The 21,280-nt window shown below is 45.4% G+C and overlaps 1 protein-coding gene across 1 annotated transcript in view; it reads left to right on the forward strand.

Annotated features, from left to right (window-relative positions):
- Positions 1–6,158: 6,158 nt before the first annotated feature.
- ADAMTS8 (ADAM metallopeptidase with thrombospondin type 1 motif 8) overlaps positions 6,159–21,280 on the forward strand; it is a 37,338-nt gene continuing 22,216 nt past the window's right edge. Inside the window, exon 1 of the mRNA XM_054997823.1 lies at positions 6,159–6,839. Coding sequence (XP_054853798.1) covers positions 6,171–6,839 — 669 coding nt within the window. The 5' untranslated portion in view covers positions 6,159–6,170. The remainder of the gene's footprint in view (positions 6,840–21,280) is intronic.

Below are 21,280 nucleotides of genomic sequence, written 5' to 3' on the forward strand. Positions count from 1 at the left end.
ATCAGGGAGGCTAGCAAGTGTTCCCATGAATCTAAGCCGGAGGTTCAGTTAGAAATGCAGACATAGACACCTGGACATCAGATTGTATCATTCTGACTCTGCAGTAATTCTTTTAAAAAAAAGAAAGAAAAAATAATGCAAAACTTAATTGACTTTGATGGGTTGCTCTTGGCCTTCTAAAGGCGGAATCTGAAGAGGGGCATATAAATTTCCTAAATAAATAATCTCCCTAAATAAATAACCCTTTGTATTTCACTATGGACTTCTTCTGTTCCTCAAATTAAAGAAGGTCCTGGAAGCAGAAGTCACCGTTGCTGTCCTTCACTAAAGTGTCCTTCCACTATATTCTTAATAAGTTCTTTAGCTGGCAAAAGCTACAAGACATTCCAAGCTACTATTTGCAACCTGAAATCTAATTAAAATCAGGACCACCTAGACACAAAAGCATAGCCGTGTCCTCTAAGGTCAAAGGTAAAGGGGGGCCATGGGAAAGGGACTGAAATGCGTCCTGTTTAAAAGCGTTGTTGGAAGCACTTTACTGGCAGCTTTGGAACCAAATATTTATCTTTTGCCAACAACCAGCAGTCACAGAATCTGTATAGGCACACCTCAGCTAAAGCAAATCACAATACAGCCCAGCTGTGCCACATATAAAGACGGGGATGTCTGTCTGAGAAGTGATGGGATCAAGGCTGCTGCCGGGTTGGGGGGGACTAGGCAAGATGTTGTACGGGCATGGCCCAACATGGCGAGGGTAGGTAAGAAGATGGCACCTGCAGCGGCTAGTTTCCACTGCTCCTCCACCACTCACCGGGGCCAAGAAATGAACAAGTAGCTATTACTTGCCCTTGTTGTCCTCTTCCTAGCCATTCCTGTTTGCCATCACTGTTTACCTGGGCTGGTGAGTGAATACTGAGCATGGGCACGTAACCCTCACTGCCACCTGCCTTCTGACTACCTGACGGATGAGGGAGGGAGAAGGAGCCACCTCCTCCACCTGGATGGTAGCATGCACACCACAGAAGGCAGGAGAGGAGGGCAGGTCTGATTTTTCAAGGAACACCCAATACCACCACCACCGCAACCTACACTGCAATCACTCCAGCTGCACAGTGGTAGGCCCTCCCAAAGCCCCAGAGCCTTGTGGTCACCCAGTGATGCCTACCCCTGACACTGTCTTTCCATAGGATAAGCAACTGATGGTTGGAGGACGAGGCTCAGTCCAGCACACAAAGCTTCCCATCTCGAACCCAGGTTAGTCCTAAACCCCAGGACAACCCCTCTTTATATGAGAAGCTTAGATGTTTTCTTTCATCAAGGCAAGATACAGTCCAAAAGGTCCAACACTCTCTTCTTCAGCCACAGAGGTTTGGGAAGGACCTCAGTGCCATAGAGGTGCCCCCCCCTCCAATGCAGCCATTTTCTCCAGGGGAACTGAGCTCTGTGGCCTGGGGATCAGTTGTGATTCCAGGAGATCTCCAGCCACCACTTGGAGGTTGGCAATCATACCAAGAGCCCTTTGCCCACGCCTGGCTTCTCCTGGGAGCAGGGTCATCAGCCTCCAGGTGGTGGCTGGAGATCTCCTGGAATTTCAACTGATCTCCAGGCAACAGACATCAGTTCCCCTGGAGAAAATGGCTGCATTAGAAGGTGGAGTCTATGGCATTATATCTTGCTGAGGTCCATCCCCTCCCCAAACCCCACCCTCTCCAGGCTCCGCCTCCCAAATCTCCAGGATTATCCCAACCTGGAGCAGGCGACCCTACCTGGGAGTGAGTCAATGTTGGTGCCCATCAGAATATGCAGAGTTCAAATGTGAGCCCAGTTAAACATCAGTCACAAGCGGCAGTACACTCATCCCAAAGGGGCGCAGCTACTCTTTCTTTCAGGACAGAAACCAGCATTTCACGTGGGCCTCTGGTTTCCCTTTTTCTTTAATGAAGAACTTTAGGACTTTAAAAAAAAAAGATCAGGACTTTAAAAAAAAATAGAATTGAAAAAGAAGAGACTTCATTAGCCAGTGGGAGATTTGATTCGACTGTCGCCTCTTTTAGGGTTTCTCGGCAGGATTGCTGCCTGTGACCCTTTTGCTCCTGCGGACATTGCAGCCTGTTCTCTCCTTTTCCCTCTCCTCACAGCTACATACTGGGATCCAGCGTGGGGCCCTGTTCTAAGCCTTTATTGTTTTTTAAAAAATGTAGTTTCTTCCCACACAGCTCAAGGTGGCTAACAAAGAACCTTAAAACAGATGTGTTAAAAAAAGTCAACTGCCACCCGCTAGTAATTACTACAAAGCAAACAGTACAGAACCACACACACACACACACACACACACACACACACACACAATCAACAAAAAAAAACCCCATAGGGACTGCTTTCCTTTGCTTGGGGACTGGAAGGAGTTGGCCATCATAGCCAAACTGGTTAAAACCCCTTGCAGATATTGGAAACCCTAAAAGAGGCTTCCCCTGTAGCAAGCAGCTTGGCAGCCTTGAGTTACCTGGAGCAGGTATCTGTGACACAGGTACCTGCTCTTTGCCCATGGCATTACGTGGCCTGGGATGTAGGAATCTTGTTCCTGTCTCCTCCTACAGGAGCTCCCTGCTCCCCTGGATCATCCTGGCGGCCTGTTCAGAATAACCATCCTATGGAGGCCAGTCTGGTAGCTCCAAGGAATGAGGGCAATAGAGATTCCTCAGGGTAGCTTTCTTTGGATTTTGGAAGGACAGTAAAGGCCTCTTCTGCAACAAGGGTGCTGCTGCATCCTATCCTCTCTGACTGCTTCTGCTACCACTTTTTCATCTTGCTTCCTGCTTTTTTTTTAAATCTGTCGCTTTTTATAAGTGTTCTTGCTTTGCTTGTGTAGTTGGCATTAATATTGTCCTCATTTTATACTGCTTTGTGAACTGCTCGGGGACTCCTAATGAGACAACCATGAACTTTAAGACAACAGAGAGATCAGATCCTGCCCTTGGCCATGTGGAATTTAACATCCTTTTTGGTTCTGTATCATTGCAACTAAGCATGCTTTTCTTAATGCACAGCGACCCATGTGCAAAATTACTGCAACTCCCTGTGCACCCTGCTCCATCATCTCCAGTGCACCAAAGCACGGTTTGCCCCTGCTGTAATCTTCTGATTCAATCTTCAGGTTGCTTTCATTTACAGTAGCTTAAATCCCTCCAAATGCTTCCCTTATGACTGACAGGGATGAATGGCTCAAAGCTTGCCTTACACAGCCTTGGGGGAAGCTGCAATTACTACACAGAGTATTTGATCTGCAAGCTGAACATCTGTCAGGACCAACTGAGCACCATATTCCTTATCTGTTCCTGGAGCTTGCCTGCTGCGGTAATCACACCAGCAGAGGGCCTCTATCTTCAGCTCCAGCACTGGTTCTCCTTGACCTGAGTAATTCTGCTAGAGCAACACAGTTGGCCACACAATTGTTCATCTTACGCTTCTGCGGCTCTTGGCTCTTCTCTTGGTCTTCCTCCTGTTTCAGCCCGACCTGCTCCCACCTGCTCTCCAGGTCCCTTCCTTCCTTCCCTGATCTGAAAACCCCACCTTTGGCTACAGTGCTGGGATCTCCTTCTTGCAGTGTCTGCTCCAATTCACTTCAATGCGCATTTCAAGGACTAACCACGTGATGCCATCAGTTCCACGGCTTGTTGGAACTAACCCTGCCACAGCTTACTACACCATGGTAGGAAGAGGACGTCACTGACTACGTCTTTCATCTGGCACTGTTAAGAAGGACTTCAATGAATGCTCACGGCGTTTCTGTTTTTACCGGCAAAAGAAACCCCACTTTATAAAAAGAAATTCAGTCATTAGAAACTTTGCCCCCTGGGTAACATGCTGCTATTTTGAGATACAGCTGGTGTGTGTCTGAGTATACGGAGGTGACTTTTCAACAGAGATGAGCAGATGTAAATACACAGAGAGAGAGAGAGACATTTGTTCAGACTAAACAGTATTTAAATATTGACCCTCTTCCTCAAGCCTCTGTCATAAAGCTGATTTCCCCAGTTCCAGAACAGCAGGTCTCTGGAACCTTAAAACGTGGCTTATATTATCCTTTCAAATATGTTCAGGATTAAGACTTTCAAATAGGGGAAAGGAGGAGGTGCTGAACGTAGAGTGGAGTAAATTGGGGCCTGATCCTAATGACCAGTAGGTGCTAATGAGGAACCATCTGTATGCAAAAGTAATAGGGGAGGGAGGGGCACAATAACAAGGCTCTATAGAAATTCCTTTGGGATGGAAAGAGCTCTTGAGCTAAAAAGGCCATCAAATGCATGGGATATTGGCCTTTTTGAAGGCAATTTGCCTTCGGCTCTGTCCCCTGTGCAAAGGATTTCCTCAGTCTTTCAATAGGCTGGTTGCTGTATGGCTCAGCACAATAGAATTCCCTGTAACTTCCAGCAGGGTGGAAAGCAGGTATACATCATATTTTTCCCTGCAGTGAAAGAGAGATTTCAGATCAAACAACTAAGGGGAACAAGAGAAATCTTTAACCGTATTCTGTGGACACTGATTGGGGCTTGTGGAATGCGTACTTAATCCAAGAAAACTAATTAATCAAGGAGCAGCCATCGTGCTCTTAAATGAAGGCGTATCCAGCAACTCTGCCAGCATTAGCTAGGAACAAAAAATTAAGTATATTACACAGTGGACAGTTTGTGTGCAGAGGCACACAGTAAGACAGCCGGGTTGACGAGGCCTCAACAAAAGTGGGGGCTTTGTTGGGAGGGGGTTAACAGATTATATACAACACTCATTTTTGCTGCTGGGAAATGCTGGGATTTTTTTCCTTTTGATCTTTCTGATATTTACATGTCCTGGGGATAGACATAAATTCTAGTTTGTCACAAGTAACTGCAGAATATCATCTGTGAAAAAATGGATGAAAGAACTAGTGCTGAATGCAATTGGGAGAGGGGGGGAGAGAGAGAGAGAGAGAGAGAATATTCTGCCATGTGCACTGTCTATTTCCATATAACAACCTTAAGGATATTCTGAGATGAAACTTTCTAGAATCCTGGCTACTTAGCTGGTCTGATCAGATAGAATTCCTGCCTTTATTTAGGGATTGTTTCTTTGGGGACCATGAACAGTTCACGGCAGTGGCAGGGTGCACCAAAAGTAACCAGCAGCTGATAAAATGCATTTTATGCATTTTAAGACTGAGAAATTGTGCTTCAGCAAGCCCCCTGCCCATATCGGCCCAGCGGAAAGTGGAGGGTCTCTTTTCAAGTCAGTGCAGAATGACTCCAGATGAAAATAATTTTTTACGATAAAAAATGAAGGCAACTCTAGATTGCTGCACAGGCAGATCAAAGGCCTTGAAAGAGTTAACACCAAGAGAATAAGAGAGAGGGGAAAAAATGTTTGAGTTGACACTTAAACAAGAGAGGCGGGTCCTCCTGCCTTCTGATTGGCTTCCGCTCCTATCCAAAAACTCCCCCCCCCCTTTTCCATTTCTCCTCCTCCTGCTCTCTGGGTCCCAGGGGAGGGGAATGTGGAATAGTGAGAGAGATCAAAAATAAACCTCTTATGTCAAAGCAGGGGGAAGAAAGTATAAATACTGTGGTCTCTGCAGCCCGCTTTGGTGCTTCAAAGTCTTTGGAAGGAGTTACCCAGGGGGAGAGAGAGAGAGAGCTTCCTAGGAAGAAATACTCTCAGAGAGGAGAAGGGCAGAGAGAGAGAGAGAGAGAGGAGTCAGAATTCCCCACAGCGCCTTTCAGCTCAACGCTCTTTTCCAAGTAGACAACTCGCCTTTTTTGCTGGCGCTGCTGCAGTTTTGTATGATCCTGAACATCTTCCTTGGAAAGGTGGAGATCGGGTACCAGAAGAAAGTCCACAGCCAGCCTCTAGGCAGGAGGATTTTCTCCAGCTCTGCCAGCACGCTAGCCAACTTGCTGCTAAGCTTGGCAAAATAACACTCCTCTCTCTCCTTCTCATCCAGCTTTGTTCTCTTCCCTATCAAATTGAATTCACACTTCGCAGGGTGTGTGGTGTGTTTGTTTTTTGACTTGTCCCCCAAAGCTTGCATTTTGCAAATTTCTCCCAAGGCAACTGGGAGTTTGCATCTCCCACTGTGTCTATCACTCCCTCTCTCTCTCCCCCGCCTCTCTCTTTGCTTGCTCCCAAGTTGGGCATCTATGCCCCTTCCTCTTCATCACCGGCAGCCTTCATCCGGCAGGCTGGCACCTTCTTTCATTCCGTTTCCCTTGCTGTGGTTCTTGATGCTTCTTCACAATGCCTGGGCACTGCCCACACAGAACGGTGACTTCCAGGAGGTGGTGCCAGTCTGGATGGCATCTCCTCTGGAGGGAGAAGGGCACATTTCTTTCTCCATCACTGCCTTCGGCAAAGAGTTTACTCTGCAGCTGCTCCCTGATGCCAGCTTCTTATCCCCTCGCCTGAAGATCCAGCACATAGGAGGGAAAGAGCCTGCCGGGTCCCTTGCAGAAGAGGACGCGGGGCTGGTACGAAGGTGCTTCTACTCAGGGGCTGTGAACTCGCAGCCAGACTCTTTGGTGGCTGTCAGCTTGTGCCAGGGCATCCACGGCTCCTTCTTGGTCGACGGAGACAAATATCTGATCCAGCCCCAAGGGAACCAGAGTGGAGATCCTCTCCTGCAGGTTCACCAGCTCCAGAAGCAGGGATGGGTGGAAGAGTCTGCAGAGGACATTCCCGAAGGAGAGGCCCAGGGAGAACCCAACGGCACTAGCAGCAGAACCAAGCGCTTCACGTCAGAAGCTCGCTATGTGGAGACCCTGCTGGTAGCCGATGCATCCATGGTCCAGTTCTATGGCGATGAGCTAAAGGTAAAGTGCTCTTTCACTCCTTCCTTTTAGAGACTCAGAGCAGGTGCATGCTACTTGTTCGGAGATGTGCAACAACTGGCAGGTCTTGGCGTTGCAATGGCCCAGTGCAACGAAGCTGGTATAGCACAGTGGCCGCTGAAGTGTGAAAGGGGAGCCAGGAAATCCTGTCTGTGTCTTGAATTTGCTCAGGCTGTTTCCACACGGTGATGAATTTCTGCGTTCCTTCCATAGCTGCTGCAATCTCTTGCCTTCTTAGATGCAGAGGAGTTAGCCGTGTTAGTCTGTGGTAGCAAAATCAGAAAGAGTCCAGTAGCACCTTTAAGACTAACCAATTTTATTGTAGCATAAGCTTTCGAGAATCACAGTTCTCTTCGTCAGATGACAAAGAGAACTTGATTCTCGAAAGCTTATGCTACAATAAAATTGGTTAGTCTTAAAGGTGCTACTGGACTCTTTTTGATCTTGCCTTCTTGATATCCTGCCTCACCCCTGTGCTACCAGAGGGCTCTGGGTGGCTTTAAAAAATACAGTAATTCACATATTGCTATACTGATTGTTTTTAAGTCCCCCCACGAAAGGGGCGGTGGTGGTCACGGAGGACTGAGACAAGGAAAATGAAACTGGCATGGGCAGGCGCTTTAAAAACATGCACCCTCCTTTCGACATGGCGTGCAAAGGTGTTCTTCTTGTGCCCTTTTCCAAAAAGATTACACCCAACCAGGTATGGGAAAGATTTCTTCAAAGCCAGGGAGAACCCAAAAAAGGGACAGTTAGGGGATAACGTTGTTTAGATGCTCCCTCAAATAGCACTGTGGCCAAGGCAGAGCAAAATATCTGTGTGGAAACAGCCTAAGTAGCCTTAGATAAACAGCTGGCTCTCATCCTCAGTCTTCCCGCCTGTGAAATGGGGACAAAATAATGCTGTCTCATGTTGCGGGGCTCTTATAATGATTTCTCAGGTAATGCTTATTAGCACTGTAAGGGACTGTATAAGTATTAAGAATGTCAGTAGAGGCTCAAGAATAGTGGTGGGCACAGCACCACAGTGGGGTAAATCTTTGTTGGATGGTGTGTCTGAGACTGTGCATTATTTAAGGATGGAGGTATAGGGTATCAGACACAGGGCTGCCAAGGAAGCAGCATCCCTGCATTCGGTTCCCCCCCCCGACCCACCCCCACCCCTGTAAAGTGTAGTAACACTGTATAACATGACATCAACACATTGCACATTTCTCACCACTGCTTCATATTGTTGGTCATTGCTTGTGGGGACTAGGAAGTGCATGAACTGGTGAAACTCTGCGTTTAATGTTCCTACATGTTAAAGGGAAGAGTTAAAAACTGGTTTGCCTTTTTATTTTATTTTATTTTGCAATATTCCTCTTTACATATTTATAATCATTACAGACTTCTGGAACTCAGTATTTTCTTTTTTTCTGCCATTTTTTTGCAGAAGCCAAAAGTCTCTGGTAACATACATGCACTTCCCTATCTGGTAACATACATGCACTTCCCTATCTGAAAATGTGTAGCTTTTGGAAACAGGTTGCCATCTCAATAAAACATTTGCAACTTAATCCGTAAAGATCTTTGAGTTGACTTCATTTTTTCCTTTCCTTGTGGCTCCTTAAATTGAAAGCAGGCAGATTAACAGAATTTGACTCACACTGTGTACTCCACCTTGAGTTGCAGTGAGAATGGCAAAGTATAGATAATGTAAATAAAAAATTGGTTATGTAAAATAATATAATTGGCTTGCCTATTTTCCATTTTTCTTTCTAGTGAAGACTGGCACATCATCTTTTTTTCCCTGAAACAAAGCCCATGATGTGCTAACCATAAAACAAATACTAATATGTCAAATGTAATCTTATCTACCTATCTTATTCAAGATTCTGCCTCTTATATATACTCAGTGGTATATTGCTTCACTGCAAAGCCATGGCAGGTGGAGGGAGGGAGAGAAAATCTGCTTAGCAGAACTGAGAAGGGTGGCAAAATCTGTCCATATATCATTAATATAATCTCTGGCCCAAGATAGCAAGTTTTGGAGCTGAAGCAATGAAGGAAACCTCCACTCTGTAAAGGGGAGATCTCAGTTGGGATCCCCTTTCCTCCATGGAAGAAAAGAACCAGTACATCTATAGATTTGAGAAGGTACTTATATGAGTAATTTCAAATTGGGCATCTCAACATCTTAGTCAAAACCAGGGCTTTTTTTCTGGGGAAAGAGGTGGTGGAACTCAGTGGTGGAACTCAAGACCGCACAATGACGTCACTTTGGGTCAGCTGGAACAAGGGGGGAGTTTTTTAAAGTTTAAATTGCCCTCGGCGAAAATGGTCACATAGCCAGTGGCCCCGCCCCCTTCTGCGGAGGGCAATCTAAACTCCCCTCTGTCTGGAGATCAGGGGGCGGGGCCACCGGCTATGTGATCATTTTTAAGAGGTGCCGGAACTCCATTCCACCGCGTTCCCGCTGAAAAAAAGCCCTGGTCAAAACCTTGGTTGCAAAAGGGAAGACTGCAGCCTTCGCTATGAGTGTGTAACAAAAACCTTCACTTCTGCTGGGGCTGCTACTTTCTCATAGGAAAAATTAAGACATAATCATATTAAGGATAACATATTCAAAGGGAGATGGAAACAGATGTGCTGTATTCATTCCAGTGGTTTCTACTAAGTTCATGGGTGTTTGTGGCTTACTGCTAATCATATATCACTATGTTTTTAGGATGGGAATTATTTTGTCTGAGGACGTCATACCAGAAAGGAGATCAGCCCGATTAAGATGGGAGAGGGGGGGGGAGTAGGTGGAATTGCAGAAACAGTATGTTATGGGGTCTTCCTTATATTTTATTCATATGGATTGAAATGTAAACAGAATTGCTGGTCTGTGGCATGGAATCTAAGGCTGGAGAATTATAGTAGTTTAAGATTTAAAACTGAAAAGTCTCTCTCTCACACACACACACACAATTCATCAACACACACACACACACACACACACACACATAAAAACTTTTTAACCAGAATTGAAAGTGGAATGTATGGTACCACAAGCTGTGATCTCTTTTTTAAAACAATTTTACTGTATTTAGGACATCAAGTCCTATAATATTCCATGACTATACACTGTAGTGATGGAATTTATAGTTTAAAGACACTCCTTTATACTTTATACTGTTAAGGAATTATTAACTTGCAGACTTGCCATAAGGTCACATGGCCTTTGTACTCGAACAAGGCTTAGAGAATGCTGTACAAGATGTTTTAGGCTGTAATCCTAAAGACACTTTCCTGGGAGTAAGACCCATTGAATAACATGGGACTTACTTCCGAGTAGACCTACTTAGAATTACTCCCATCATTGCTTATCACATTAAAGCTGTTTTAAGCCATTCCTCATTTTGTTGCCTTTATTCAGGGAGCCAGGCATATTACATGGTGTCAGAACAGGAATATCAAACCTATTTCATCTGTAACTTCACTATGGAATGGATCTACTTCAAGCATTTGGCTTAACACCTTAGTCTTTACTCCAACTGAAAAGAGATGTCTAAGTACCTGCATTTGTAGATAATCCTCCTGTTATCGTTGCTTCTCACTTTTCTGCCTTTGCTTCTTTCCATCTGTTGTATCCCGTTGCCAAAATTTAGGCTTGTAATTCTATTCAGGACAAGCACTTTCATTATAATAAAATGCAACCTTACTCTTTACCTGAAAGAGTAGGGTTTTTCTCCACATATGCCATCAAGAAAAAGAAGAGGCTGTCTTAAATTTGCACACAAGCTACAGTTCCGTACAGTCATGAAAAACCTTTTGAATATAACCTTTTTAAGGGAGATCTTACACCCAGGGTCATTTTCCTATTGGGTAAATACAATATGTTGATCGAGCTATAAGAATGAAATCTTTTGATAGGCAACTCATCAGGTTGAACTCTGGCTCAACCTATAGGTTCCCTGTTAAAGCCAAAACTCTGTTATAACACACTTGTATCCACATGGAATCTTGGAACCTTTTCTACAACAGCGAGAGGACTACAGGTCAAAATACAAATCACAAACACTGGAAGAGAAGAATAGAGCATTTTCAAAAATAAGAATGCCAGCATAAAAGCACCTGGATTTGAAAAGTCCCGATTTAAAAGGTTTTTTAAAAAACTTATTTTCAGGCCTTTTTTTCAGCTGGAACGCAGTGGAACGGAGTTCCGGCACCTCTTGAAAATGGTCACATGGCTGGTGGCCCCGCCCCCTGATCTCCAGGCAGAGGGGAGTTGAGATTGCTCTCTGCGCTGGAGCGGTGTGGAGGGCAATCTAAACTCCTCTCTGTCTGGAGATCAGGGGGCGGGGCCACCAGCCATGTGACCATTTTCGCAGAGGGCGATTTAAACTTTAAAAAACTCCCCCCTTGTTCCAGCTGACCCAAAGTGACGTCATTGTGTGGCCCCGAGTTCCACCACTGAGTTCCACCACCTCTTTTCCCAGAAAAAAAGCCCTGGTTATTTTTATGCAGTCACTCAAGGATTTGCCTGTGAAGCAATTAAATCATGTAGTGTTTTGATGCTCCTCAGCTTTTGTTCCACTGTACCACACAGATAATGAAAATGCATCTGTAAAGAAAGGTTGGGTACATTCAAGTATGCGCGTGCAAGAGAAATACATACGTTGGGAATAAGCCTGTTTGTGGTTTTGCACAAGTAGGCATTCAGGGTTTATGTGGTCCTCGCCCCTGTTTCTGCAATACAAGGTGGATTTTCTTTTTGGTATAGACTCTACACCAGCCTGATAAAGACTTCATTTCAACAAAGGAGAACAGTGAATGTTCCCACCAGTGAGTGACCCAATGCACACTTCTGCATTCCATGCGAGCAGCTGGAACAAGCTATGCATTTGGAACTTGGGACCGTGCTCTGTGTGGGGGAATTTAATCCTGCTCTGAAGAGTGGGGGTGATGTCATAGGGAAGCCATCGTTAGGGATTTGCAACAGGTGTATTCAGAATGTGGCACATCTTTGCCATATCCTGCTGCCCTGTCTGTCCAACAAACACCCCCTGCTGTACTGAACAGCTAAAACAGCCTTCTGTATTATAACCAGGGCTTTTTTTCAACAGGAATGTGGTGGAATGGAGTTCTGGAACCACTTGAAAATGGTCACATGGTTGGTGGCCCCGCCCCCTGATCTCCAGACAGAGGGGAGTTGAGATTGCCCTCAGGGGGTGAGATCAGGGGGCGGGGCCACCAGCCATGTGACCATTTTCTCCGAGGGCAACCCACTGAGTTCCACCACCTCTTTTCCCAGAAAAAAAGCCCTGATTATAACCTCCTCTCCAATGACACATTGGCAATTCAGCTGATTGCTAAAAGATTTAGAAATAAGGAGAGGGGCTACCTTTCTAGGCGCATGGCAGATCTCAGCCCCAGAACTTCTGTTTTTCAAAAGTAGCTAAACATTTCCCACACTTCCATTGACAGGATTCTAAGTACACAGTGCAGAAAAAATCTGAAACGTTAAACATTATAGGTTATGGCTTGTCGGTATAATTTGACCCTGCCAGTTTCATTATCATTGCAGATCTGCCCAGCTGTGGGTAGATGCTTGGCCCAAGGCTGTCCCAGAGAACCATGGCTAGTTCTCACCCGGGTGATGTCGTAGAGGTCTCAAGGGGGTCGGGTTTTTCTGCTGGGGGTTTTCTCCTCCTTTATATCCACAGATCATAACATGCCTCTTGGATGAGATGAAATGGACAGAGGAGCACAGGTGAATTTGGGACAAGGCTACTGGCAGACTTTAATCCTTCTGTTTTCTAGGACAAGGGTCTGTCCTGGGAACAATCAATAAGCAGAAAAGTAAAAGCTAACACTGAATGTAGGCAGAATGCCTTTTCCTCCCTGCTAAACAAGCTACCATGACCAGCCAACCTAGATCTTACCAGCTTGCCTATTTAATATTATTATATTATTTGCAAATTGCTTTTTTAAAAAAAAAATTGGGTCTGTTTCTATAAATCAGAATCAGGGATACTAATATCTCCTGAGGCCAGTTGTTATGGAGGTGGGGAGGAAGGATGCTTGAATATTGAGCAACTACAACCAATCACACAACATGTGGAGCCCATTGTTCCGGCATGTAGGGTTGCCAACCTCCAGGTGGGGCTGGAGATCTCCTGGAATTACACCTGATCTTCAGACTACAGAGATCAGTTCCCCTGGAGCAAACAAACTGCTTTGGAGTATGGAATCTATGGCATTATACCCTACTGAGGTCCCTCCCCTCTCCAAGCCCCACCCTCTCCAGGCCCCACCCCCAAATCTCCAGGAATTTCCCAACTTGCAGTTGTCACCCCTAGCTCCAACACAGTAAAGAACAGAATTTTTAAAAAATGTTTTATTCAGAACGTTTAGAAAAATACATGAGCCACTAATAAAAAAGTGGTACAAGAGAGACAAACTACAAGCCAATACAAATACAATTAGTCAATCTAAGTACAATCAAAACATTCAATGGTCTATGGAAGAAGAAGAAGAAGAAAACCCTTATAAAACAAAATAAAGTACAGAAATGAGGGTTAGGAAGCAGGAGGCAAGCATTTCAAATATCACATTTTGCCCAATGCTGATTTCATAGTTGCTTTAATGAAACAGGAACCTTAAAAAAAACTGACCAGAGACTTCCATGTCAGTTAAAAAAACATCCAAGAATTTGTAAGTTTTTAAATATGTCATGGCTTCCAGATGTAGTAGTCCTCAGAAATGTAATTTGGGAAAGCCAAACATTCTCAATTATTTTATTTTTATTTATTTACTTTATTTCATTTATACCCTGCCTTTCTCTCTAATGGGAACCAAACTGGCTTACATCATACTCCTCCATTTTGCCCTCACAACAACCCTGTGAGGTAGGTTAGTTTAGGTCCAAGGTCATCCAGCTTCAGTGGCAGAGTGGTGATTCAAACCTGGGGCCCAGACACACCCAATAAGTATACGATTGCCAACTTCCAGGTGATGGCTGGAGATCTCCTAGAATTACAACTGATCTTCAGGCCACAGTTACCAGTTACCCTGAAAAAACTGGCTGCTTTGGAGAATAAACTCTATGGCATTATATCGTGTTGAACCGCCCCCCCCCCCCAAACCCTGCCCTCTGAAGGCTCCAGCCCCAAAATTTCCAGGAATTTCTTAACCCAGAGCTGGCAACCCTAGTTTCATGGCAAAATGAGATTGAACCCAAGTCTCTGGTCTGACACTAACCCCTCCACCACCTATTTGTGTCTACAGGAGAAGCCAGGCTTCTGTGAAGGGATGGTGTGACATGTCTAAACATGTTTCTAACTGTCACTGTATTTCATAGGCCTCCAGGAAGAGATGCCATGACAGTCATAAACACATGCCAGGCCCTTCCTTAATGGGCACCTGGCCTCTAGCATGAACAGGTCATTGTTTTAACTCTCATTTCCCAGGGCACGCATTGGCAACATAACCTTGCTCAAAATTATGGAAGACCCCCCCCCCATCCAATCCCAAATCTCAGTAGCCCACCCACAGCTGTATGTCTGGTCTGACTACTACCCAAGTTACAGAAACACTGAGTCAGAAGCATCCATGTTTACACAGTTCTTTTCTCTCTCCTCATGGCCACATTTTAATTACCAAACATTAAAAGGTCAGGAGCCTTATTTGTGAGTTATTGTCTAACTTTAAGCACAACAGAGGAAGGAGGCCCACACACAAAAAGACGGCACAGAAGAACCAAAACTGTTCAGGGAAGAATTGGCTCTATTGCCTTGGTTCACACAACTGTATTTTGTTGTGGAGGTATAACCTCAGGGCGGCATTCCCTTCAGTATTTTTTAAGAACATTTTTACAGGACATTATAGATGCTTATCTTGTCAGAGGTGGCAGGTCCCAAGACCTGTTTGCCTCATGAATATTATAGAAATACCCTCTCCAGAAATGGCTGTCTGAATATCCCCAGCCATTCCGCCATGGAATTACACTTGGTAATCTTGAACCGATCACATTCCACCTTACCTACCTCACAGGGTTGGTGTGAGAGTAAAATGAAGAAAGGGAGAATGATGTTGTAAACCACTTTGGGTCTTCATTGAGAAGAAAAGTTAGGTATAAATAAATAACAGTGAAGGGAATTTCTGCGAATCTGGTCTCATCATTTTTAACAAAGGTCTCTGTGAGCCTCTCTATTTGGGAGGGGGCTCCTCATTAGCAAGATTTCAAATTCCAAAGATGTGTTTCTACTCAAATCCCAGTCAGAGGAGACAATACCAGTTAAGCCAATAGTTTGACTCTGGTAAGGAAGCTTCATATGTTAGTGCTCCCAGTTCCAATCAGCCATTTATCGATTACCCATTGTGCTTTTCTTTTGGCTTTCTGGTAGTGCAGTCCTAAGAAGAGTTACTGCTTATGATTTCAATGGGCTTAGACTGGAGTAACTCTGTTTAGGATTGCATTGTGAGTCAGGAGACTGTAGATCTACTATGACTCTGCCTTTCTTCAAATCCTGTTCCACATGAGAAACAACATGCATCTACAGATAGTCAGATATGTACCTCGTTCTATGAGTGGTTTGGATACTAAGAGAGTGTAATTCTCTTTTTTTGTTGATCTAATGTCTAGTCACTTATACAATTCTCCATATGATTATTTGGCATAACTTCTCATTGTTGTTTAGTCTGAAAGCTGACTCTTAATGTACAAATTGTTATTGTTTACTTGTTGTAGTTACATATGGCAACTGATTAAATAAAAAAAAATTAAAAAAAAAATCCTGTTCCACATGTATAAAGTAGAAATGAGTAAACTAACTAAGGGAGGCAACATTAGACCCTATTTAAACAGACTGCTAGAGAGGTGAAAGCACTCACTTGCGTAATTAGGTATTTACATAAGTGTCTCATTCAAACTTGAGCTGCTATGCAAAGCAGCTCAGTGTTAGCACACCTGTGCAACACCTGCCTGTGCCACGGAGCTCGGGCTTGCAAATTCACAGGGACTGTATCACTTCAGTCTTCTTGTCCCACCTATATTGGCCCACAGTTCAAGGTGCTGATGTGGACTTTTAAAGACTTACACAGTTTGGGAAGAGTGTACTTTAGGGTTGCCTGGCAACTGGGTTGGGACGAGCGTGCTGTTGTCTGTGCCGCTATATCACTTCCAGGGAAAACCCAGAGCTACACTATGTCACTTCCAAACCTGGAAGTGACATAGTGTAGCTCTAGGAATTTCCAGAAACCATAGTTTCCATCAATTCCCAAAACTCTCCAATGTCGTTTCTGGGTTTCCCCTGGAAGTGATGTAGTGGTGCAGGTGACATTTTGGTTTTAGTTAGGGCTGCTGGTAGGTGGTGTCCTGCCATAGCTGGAGGCCTGGCAGTAGGATTGCCGGGCCAAGACTGGCAACCGGAGGAGGGGGAATAAATAAAAATAAGGCTCTGACCTTGTCTCTGGCACATCACTTCCAGAGTACAAGCCAGAAGTGACAACAGATAGCTCTAAGAATTCTAGAATGTGGTTAAACGCTATGGTTCTGCCATAGAGTTTCTGGCAATTCCTAGAGCTACCGTTGTCATTCCAGGTTGTGTCTCAGAAGTGACGCCCCAGCAACTGGGTCAGAGCCTTATTTTTTATTATTTTTCTCCTGCCGCTGCTCAGTGCATCTAAGCAAAAGAGAAAATTATCTAGTGATTGCTTGCCATAAGCTGGCAAAAGGTAAATCTACCTGGCAACCCTACTTAAGGATTGCCTGTAGCAATATGGGAAAAACTAGTTATGTTATAGCTGCTAGCAAGACCAGGGAGTTAGGCAAGAATAACACCTGCTTTTGGTTTCTCCTCAGTTGGGCCTAGGGTTGCCAGGTCCCTTGGCAACCATTATGAGGTTGGGAGGCGTGGGTACTTTCTGTGTGCATACATGCTCCCACAACCTGCACAATGACATCACTTAAAGATATCACTAAATTTGGGTTGATTTTTGGCCCTTGGTGCAATCCACAGCTCCCACATAGGCTTGCCATTCCCCCTGCTCCCACCTCCTCTCCCCCCCGTCCCCACTTACCTGGCCAGCAGTGGGTGCATCCCCCCCCAGGGCACCCCCCGGTGGCGCAGCACACCCCTGGGCAGTGCAACACGCTCCCGGGCCCTGCCACAGTGTGCTCCAGTGCCCTGCAATGGACCCGTTTTGGGCTGAATTGGGCCTGTGGGGGGGGGGGGGATTCAGCCCTTTGGCGAGTGCAGGAGTGCTCCCAGGCCGCCCTTTGACCAGCGTGATGACATCACTTCCCAGAAACCGGCCCGGTTCATGATGAACTTTGGTTCATAATTTGATTTGTGCCCATCTTTAGTCTAAATTCATCCAAGTCCTGTCCTTCTCTTCCAGGGCATCTGGATGGATGGATGCTTCCTTGCCTGTAGGAGTAGATTGATTGTGGCCGTGTGAACCTTGTTTTTGCTTCTGCTTGGGCTATTTGGCTTGAGGGGGCCCAGAATTAATATGCAGATTAAAAAGCATATTTGCAATTAAAGTTGCTACAATCTGGCTCCGTCCCATTTTTCCCCCCAGTGGATGCAAGATTCTTCTTGACTTCCTCCCTGAAGTTCTATGTAATGTTAAACAGCTGCCACAATACGCCTCTGGAACAGCTGCTGGCAAAAGCAGCAGCTGACTATAAAGCACTCTGGTATAAAAAAAAAATACACACCACACACAAGTGAACATTGTTATGCTGAAAGCAAAGGCTGGGGACCTGTGTGTAATTTCCAAGCACCGAAGAAAGCAGGCAGGCCCTTGAATGGTATTATCAGGTTGTCAAACAATTGCTCACATCTCACAGTTAAAACAAACAGGTGACTTTACTCCACATTCGAGACAAAATATTTACTTCATCAGCATTTCCCAAAGTAGCTGTGGAACATTTTGCTTCTACACCCAAAATAAATTTACTGTTGGATTGAGTAAGAATGGCCCACGCTTTCAGAAAGCCCACCTCTCTACATGAATCACTGCTCTGGGCAGGGATCCTGATTGGAAGGAGATGTGCCCAGAACAATGACTCATACAGAGACACAACATGCAGCATTTCTGATGATGGCTAGAGCTACAACCCTAAGAACACTTTCCTGGAAGTAAGCCATATTAAATAAAATTGGGCTTACTTCTGAGCAGATCTGTTTAGGATTGCTTCCTACTTCTTCTCTGTACTGGGAGTGATCGAATGCTTTATTCACAGCTGACTTTGGTCAGTTTTTGTGAATTTGGGGAGAAATCAATGAATGAATTATTACAGCAACAGATTTTGGAATCTGTACTTTGTCCTCCATTTTATTCCTTTGCTAGGACAAGGAGCAAATGTGGACAGGGTCCACATGTCATTGGGTCTTTCACTACTGTAATGATACACCTCTTGGATTTTAGTATCAAGACAGGAGATGGATGTAAAAATCTCCTGGTGCTTTTTAAAAAACAAAAAACATTTTAGGAAGCAGCAGTTGGAAATGGGAGAAGAGGACAGGGTGAGGATGTCTGTTTTCCCAGTTAGTGGAAGAACTAGGAAGGGGGGAACATAGACAATGGGTACAGTTTGGAGGCAGGGCACAATTTGGTGGCATTAGGAGCCTTTCGACTCCCAAGCACTTCACAAGCATGAGTATACTTTAACAACATTGGATTTACCCTCTTTTCCAGTCATAGAGAGAGCCGGAAGGAACTCCAAGGGTCATCTAGTCCAGCCCACTGCACAATGCAGGAAATTCGCAGCTATCTCCCCCCTCACTAAGGTTACCAGTGTCCCGGGGGTCATGGAGGGGGGGTCATGGAGGGGCCACTCTCAGAGGTACTTACCTCAAGTGCGAACTCCAGAGGACTTTCTTGTCACAGCAGAAATGACATCATTCCCAGCTCGACAAGGAAGTCTCCCAGAGTGCACAGAAGCATGCTCCAGAGCTCCCAGGCCCATTCCCTGCACCTTTCCCCACCCACCAGCCAAGTAAGTGATGGAGGCTGGGAGCAGGGAATTCCCCGCCCCCACTGGGAGAATAGGATCCCTCCCCCTCACCTCCCCCAGTGACATCTCCATCCTGTACGGGACAGCCCTTCAGATACTTGAAGAAGGCTTAAATATCACCTCTCAGTCATCTCCTCTCCAGGCTAAACATACCCAGCTTCTTCAAACTTTCCTCATAAGACGTGGTCTCCAGAACCCTCACCATCTTTGTTGCCCTCCTTTGGATATGTTCTAGCTTGTCAATAACCTTCTTAAACTGTGAAACCCCAAAATGAACAAAATCCTCTAAGTGACGTCTCACCAGAGCAGAGTAAAGCTATACCATCACTTTGCATGATCTGGACACTATGCTTCTTTTGATGCAGCCTTCAATCGGATTTGCCTTTTTAGCTACCACAGCCGTTTTCACACGTCTTACCAGCCACGCAAAATCACACAAAACTCCCGGAACGACAGCATCTTTCTGGTGCGATTTCCCGTCATGACTCCAGTTTGTAGTGATTTGCATCACAAACTGGAGTCATGATGGGAAATCGGGCCAGGAAGACGCTGTCGTTCCGGGAGTTTTGTGCAATTTTGCGCAGTCGGTAAGACGTGAAAATGGCCCACATCACACTATTTATTCATGTTCGGTGGATGATCAACTAAGAACCCCTAAATCCTTTTCACATATACTATTGCCAAGACAAGTCTCCCCCATCTTATAAGTATGCATTTGATTTTTCGTACCTAAATGCAGAACTTTTCATTTATCTCTGTTGAAAAATTGTTTCTCTCAAAGAATGCTGGGAACTGTAGTTTGCTCAGTTCCAGGAGTCCTCAGAAATACAGTTCCTAGGACTCCTTGAAAAAAAGCAAATTCCTGTGGAACCAGTTTTTTTTTTAATCCATTGTGTAAATAATATTCCTGCATCTCCAGTCCTCTTTGAAAATGAAGAGCAAAAAGAACGAGAAGGAAAGGGGAAAAGGGAAATGCATTTAAAACTATTGTGATGGGGGGGGGGAAATCAAGCAGGGTGACGGAAGAATAAGACAGAAAGACAAACCGCCTACTACCCAATCTTTTAAAGTGGAAATGTCAAGGACTGAACCTAAAGCTGTCCACCTGCCAAGTAGAAACGATAGCACTAAGCCCAACCCCTCCATGGGCATAAATATACATGAAGTTTCAGATGCCATGCAGTGCCATCAGGGCTGGAAGCTGAGATGGAAGCCCGGGACCTGGCTTAAGGGCTCAGTAGGGATGTCCCCAAAGAAGACTGTATTTGAAGTATAAATTGCCATCTATGAGGGGGGGTCCCACAAAACCATTAAATCCATAGTCTAAAATTACCACCATGTGGTGACAGGCTGCCGTTCACACATTCCATCGAGGATCATTTTGAACTGTTGTAGAAGAATAATCACACATACCCCAGAATCGTTTTAACTTAACACTCCCCTTGGCTTTGAAAACAGCCCCGTTGCTGGCTGAAGGAAAGCCAACTACACCAGATGGAGCAGAGCCTTCGGCAATTTGCAATCACGGGAGGCTTGGGCACTCATCCTTGGTATGAAAAGAAGGGCGTTGCGTGCGTTTCCTTATTTCCATCTGTGAAACGTTGGAGGGTATCAGTGGGCAGAATTCTAATCAGGAAAGAAACATCAAGCGCAAGAGTGGGAGTCCTCAAGCTTTCCAGCTGTCTTATGCCCAAGCACTGCCTGCAGCGTCCTTGGGCTGCCACCTGGATTTGTGTTAGGAGATTCCTGGCTCACACTTCAAACTGTTGAAGGAGGTGGGATATTTGAGGTGGGAGCCAAGACATCTGCAAAAAAAAAAAAGAAGGGAAAAAAGTACCAGGACTTTGGGAGATGGTCTGGTAAGCACTGCTGGCTGGCTGCTTTGCTACCCTCCCCCAAAGCAGTGGTTCAAACAAACAGAATTTTTTTAGTGGTGCAGAGCCATCTCTCCTGCTCCTTTCCAGAGCACAGTGGACAGTTGTATATGGCCAGCAGCAGTCCAGGCTTCTCTCAGGTGCACTCTTGACTGGCAAAGGCATCCATAGAACGGCACCAGTAGTGTCAATTGTGCAGAACAGAGCCCTTGTACCAAGGGTCTCCAGTTAGGATTGCCAGGTCCCCTGTCCTCCTGGCAGAAGGTGGAGAACCTGGCACCTACCTTCCCTGTTGTCTGTCGCATGCACTTCTGGGCCTGCAGGAAGTGATGTCATCACGCAGCCCGTGTGGCAGCCACCCCCAGAAGCACTCCTGCACTCTCTGGGGGGCCGAATTGGGCCTGATTCAAGCCTGAATCAGCCTGAATTGGGCCCAGATCAGCCCAGATAGGGCCGCTGCAGAGCACAGGCTTCTCCCACACTCTGCAGCAGCCCGATTCAGGCCAATTCAGGCCTGATTTGAGCCAATTTGGCCCCAATTCAGGCCGCTGCAG

Source organism: Eublepharis macularius, chromosome 14, assembly GCF_028583425.1.
Source record: "Eublepharis macularius isolate TG4126 chromosome 14, MPM_Emac_v1.0, whole genome shotgun sequence".
In the NCBI taxonomy this organism is placed as follows: Eukaryota; Metazoa; Chordata; class Lepidosauria; order Squamata; family Eublepharidae; genus Eublepharis; species Eublepharis macularius.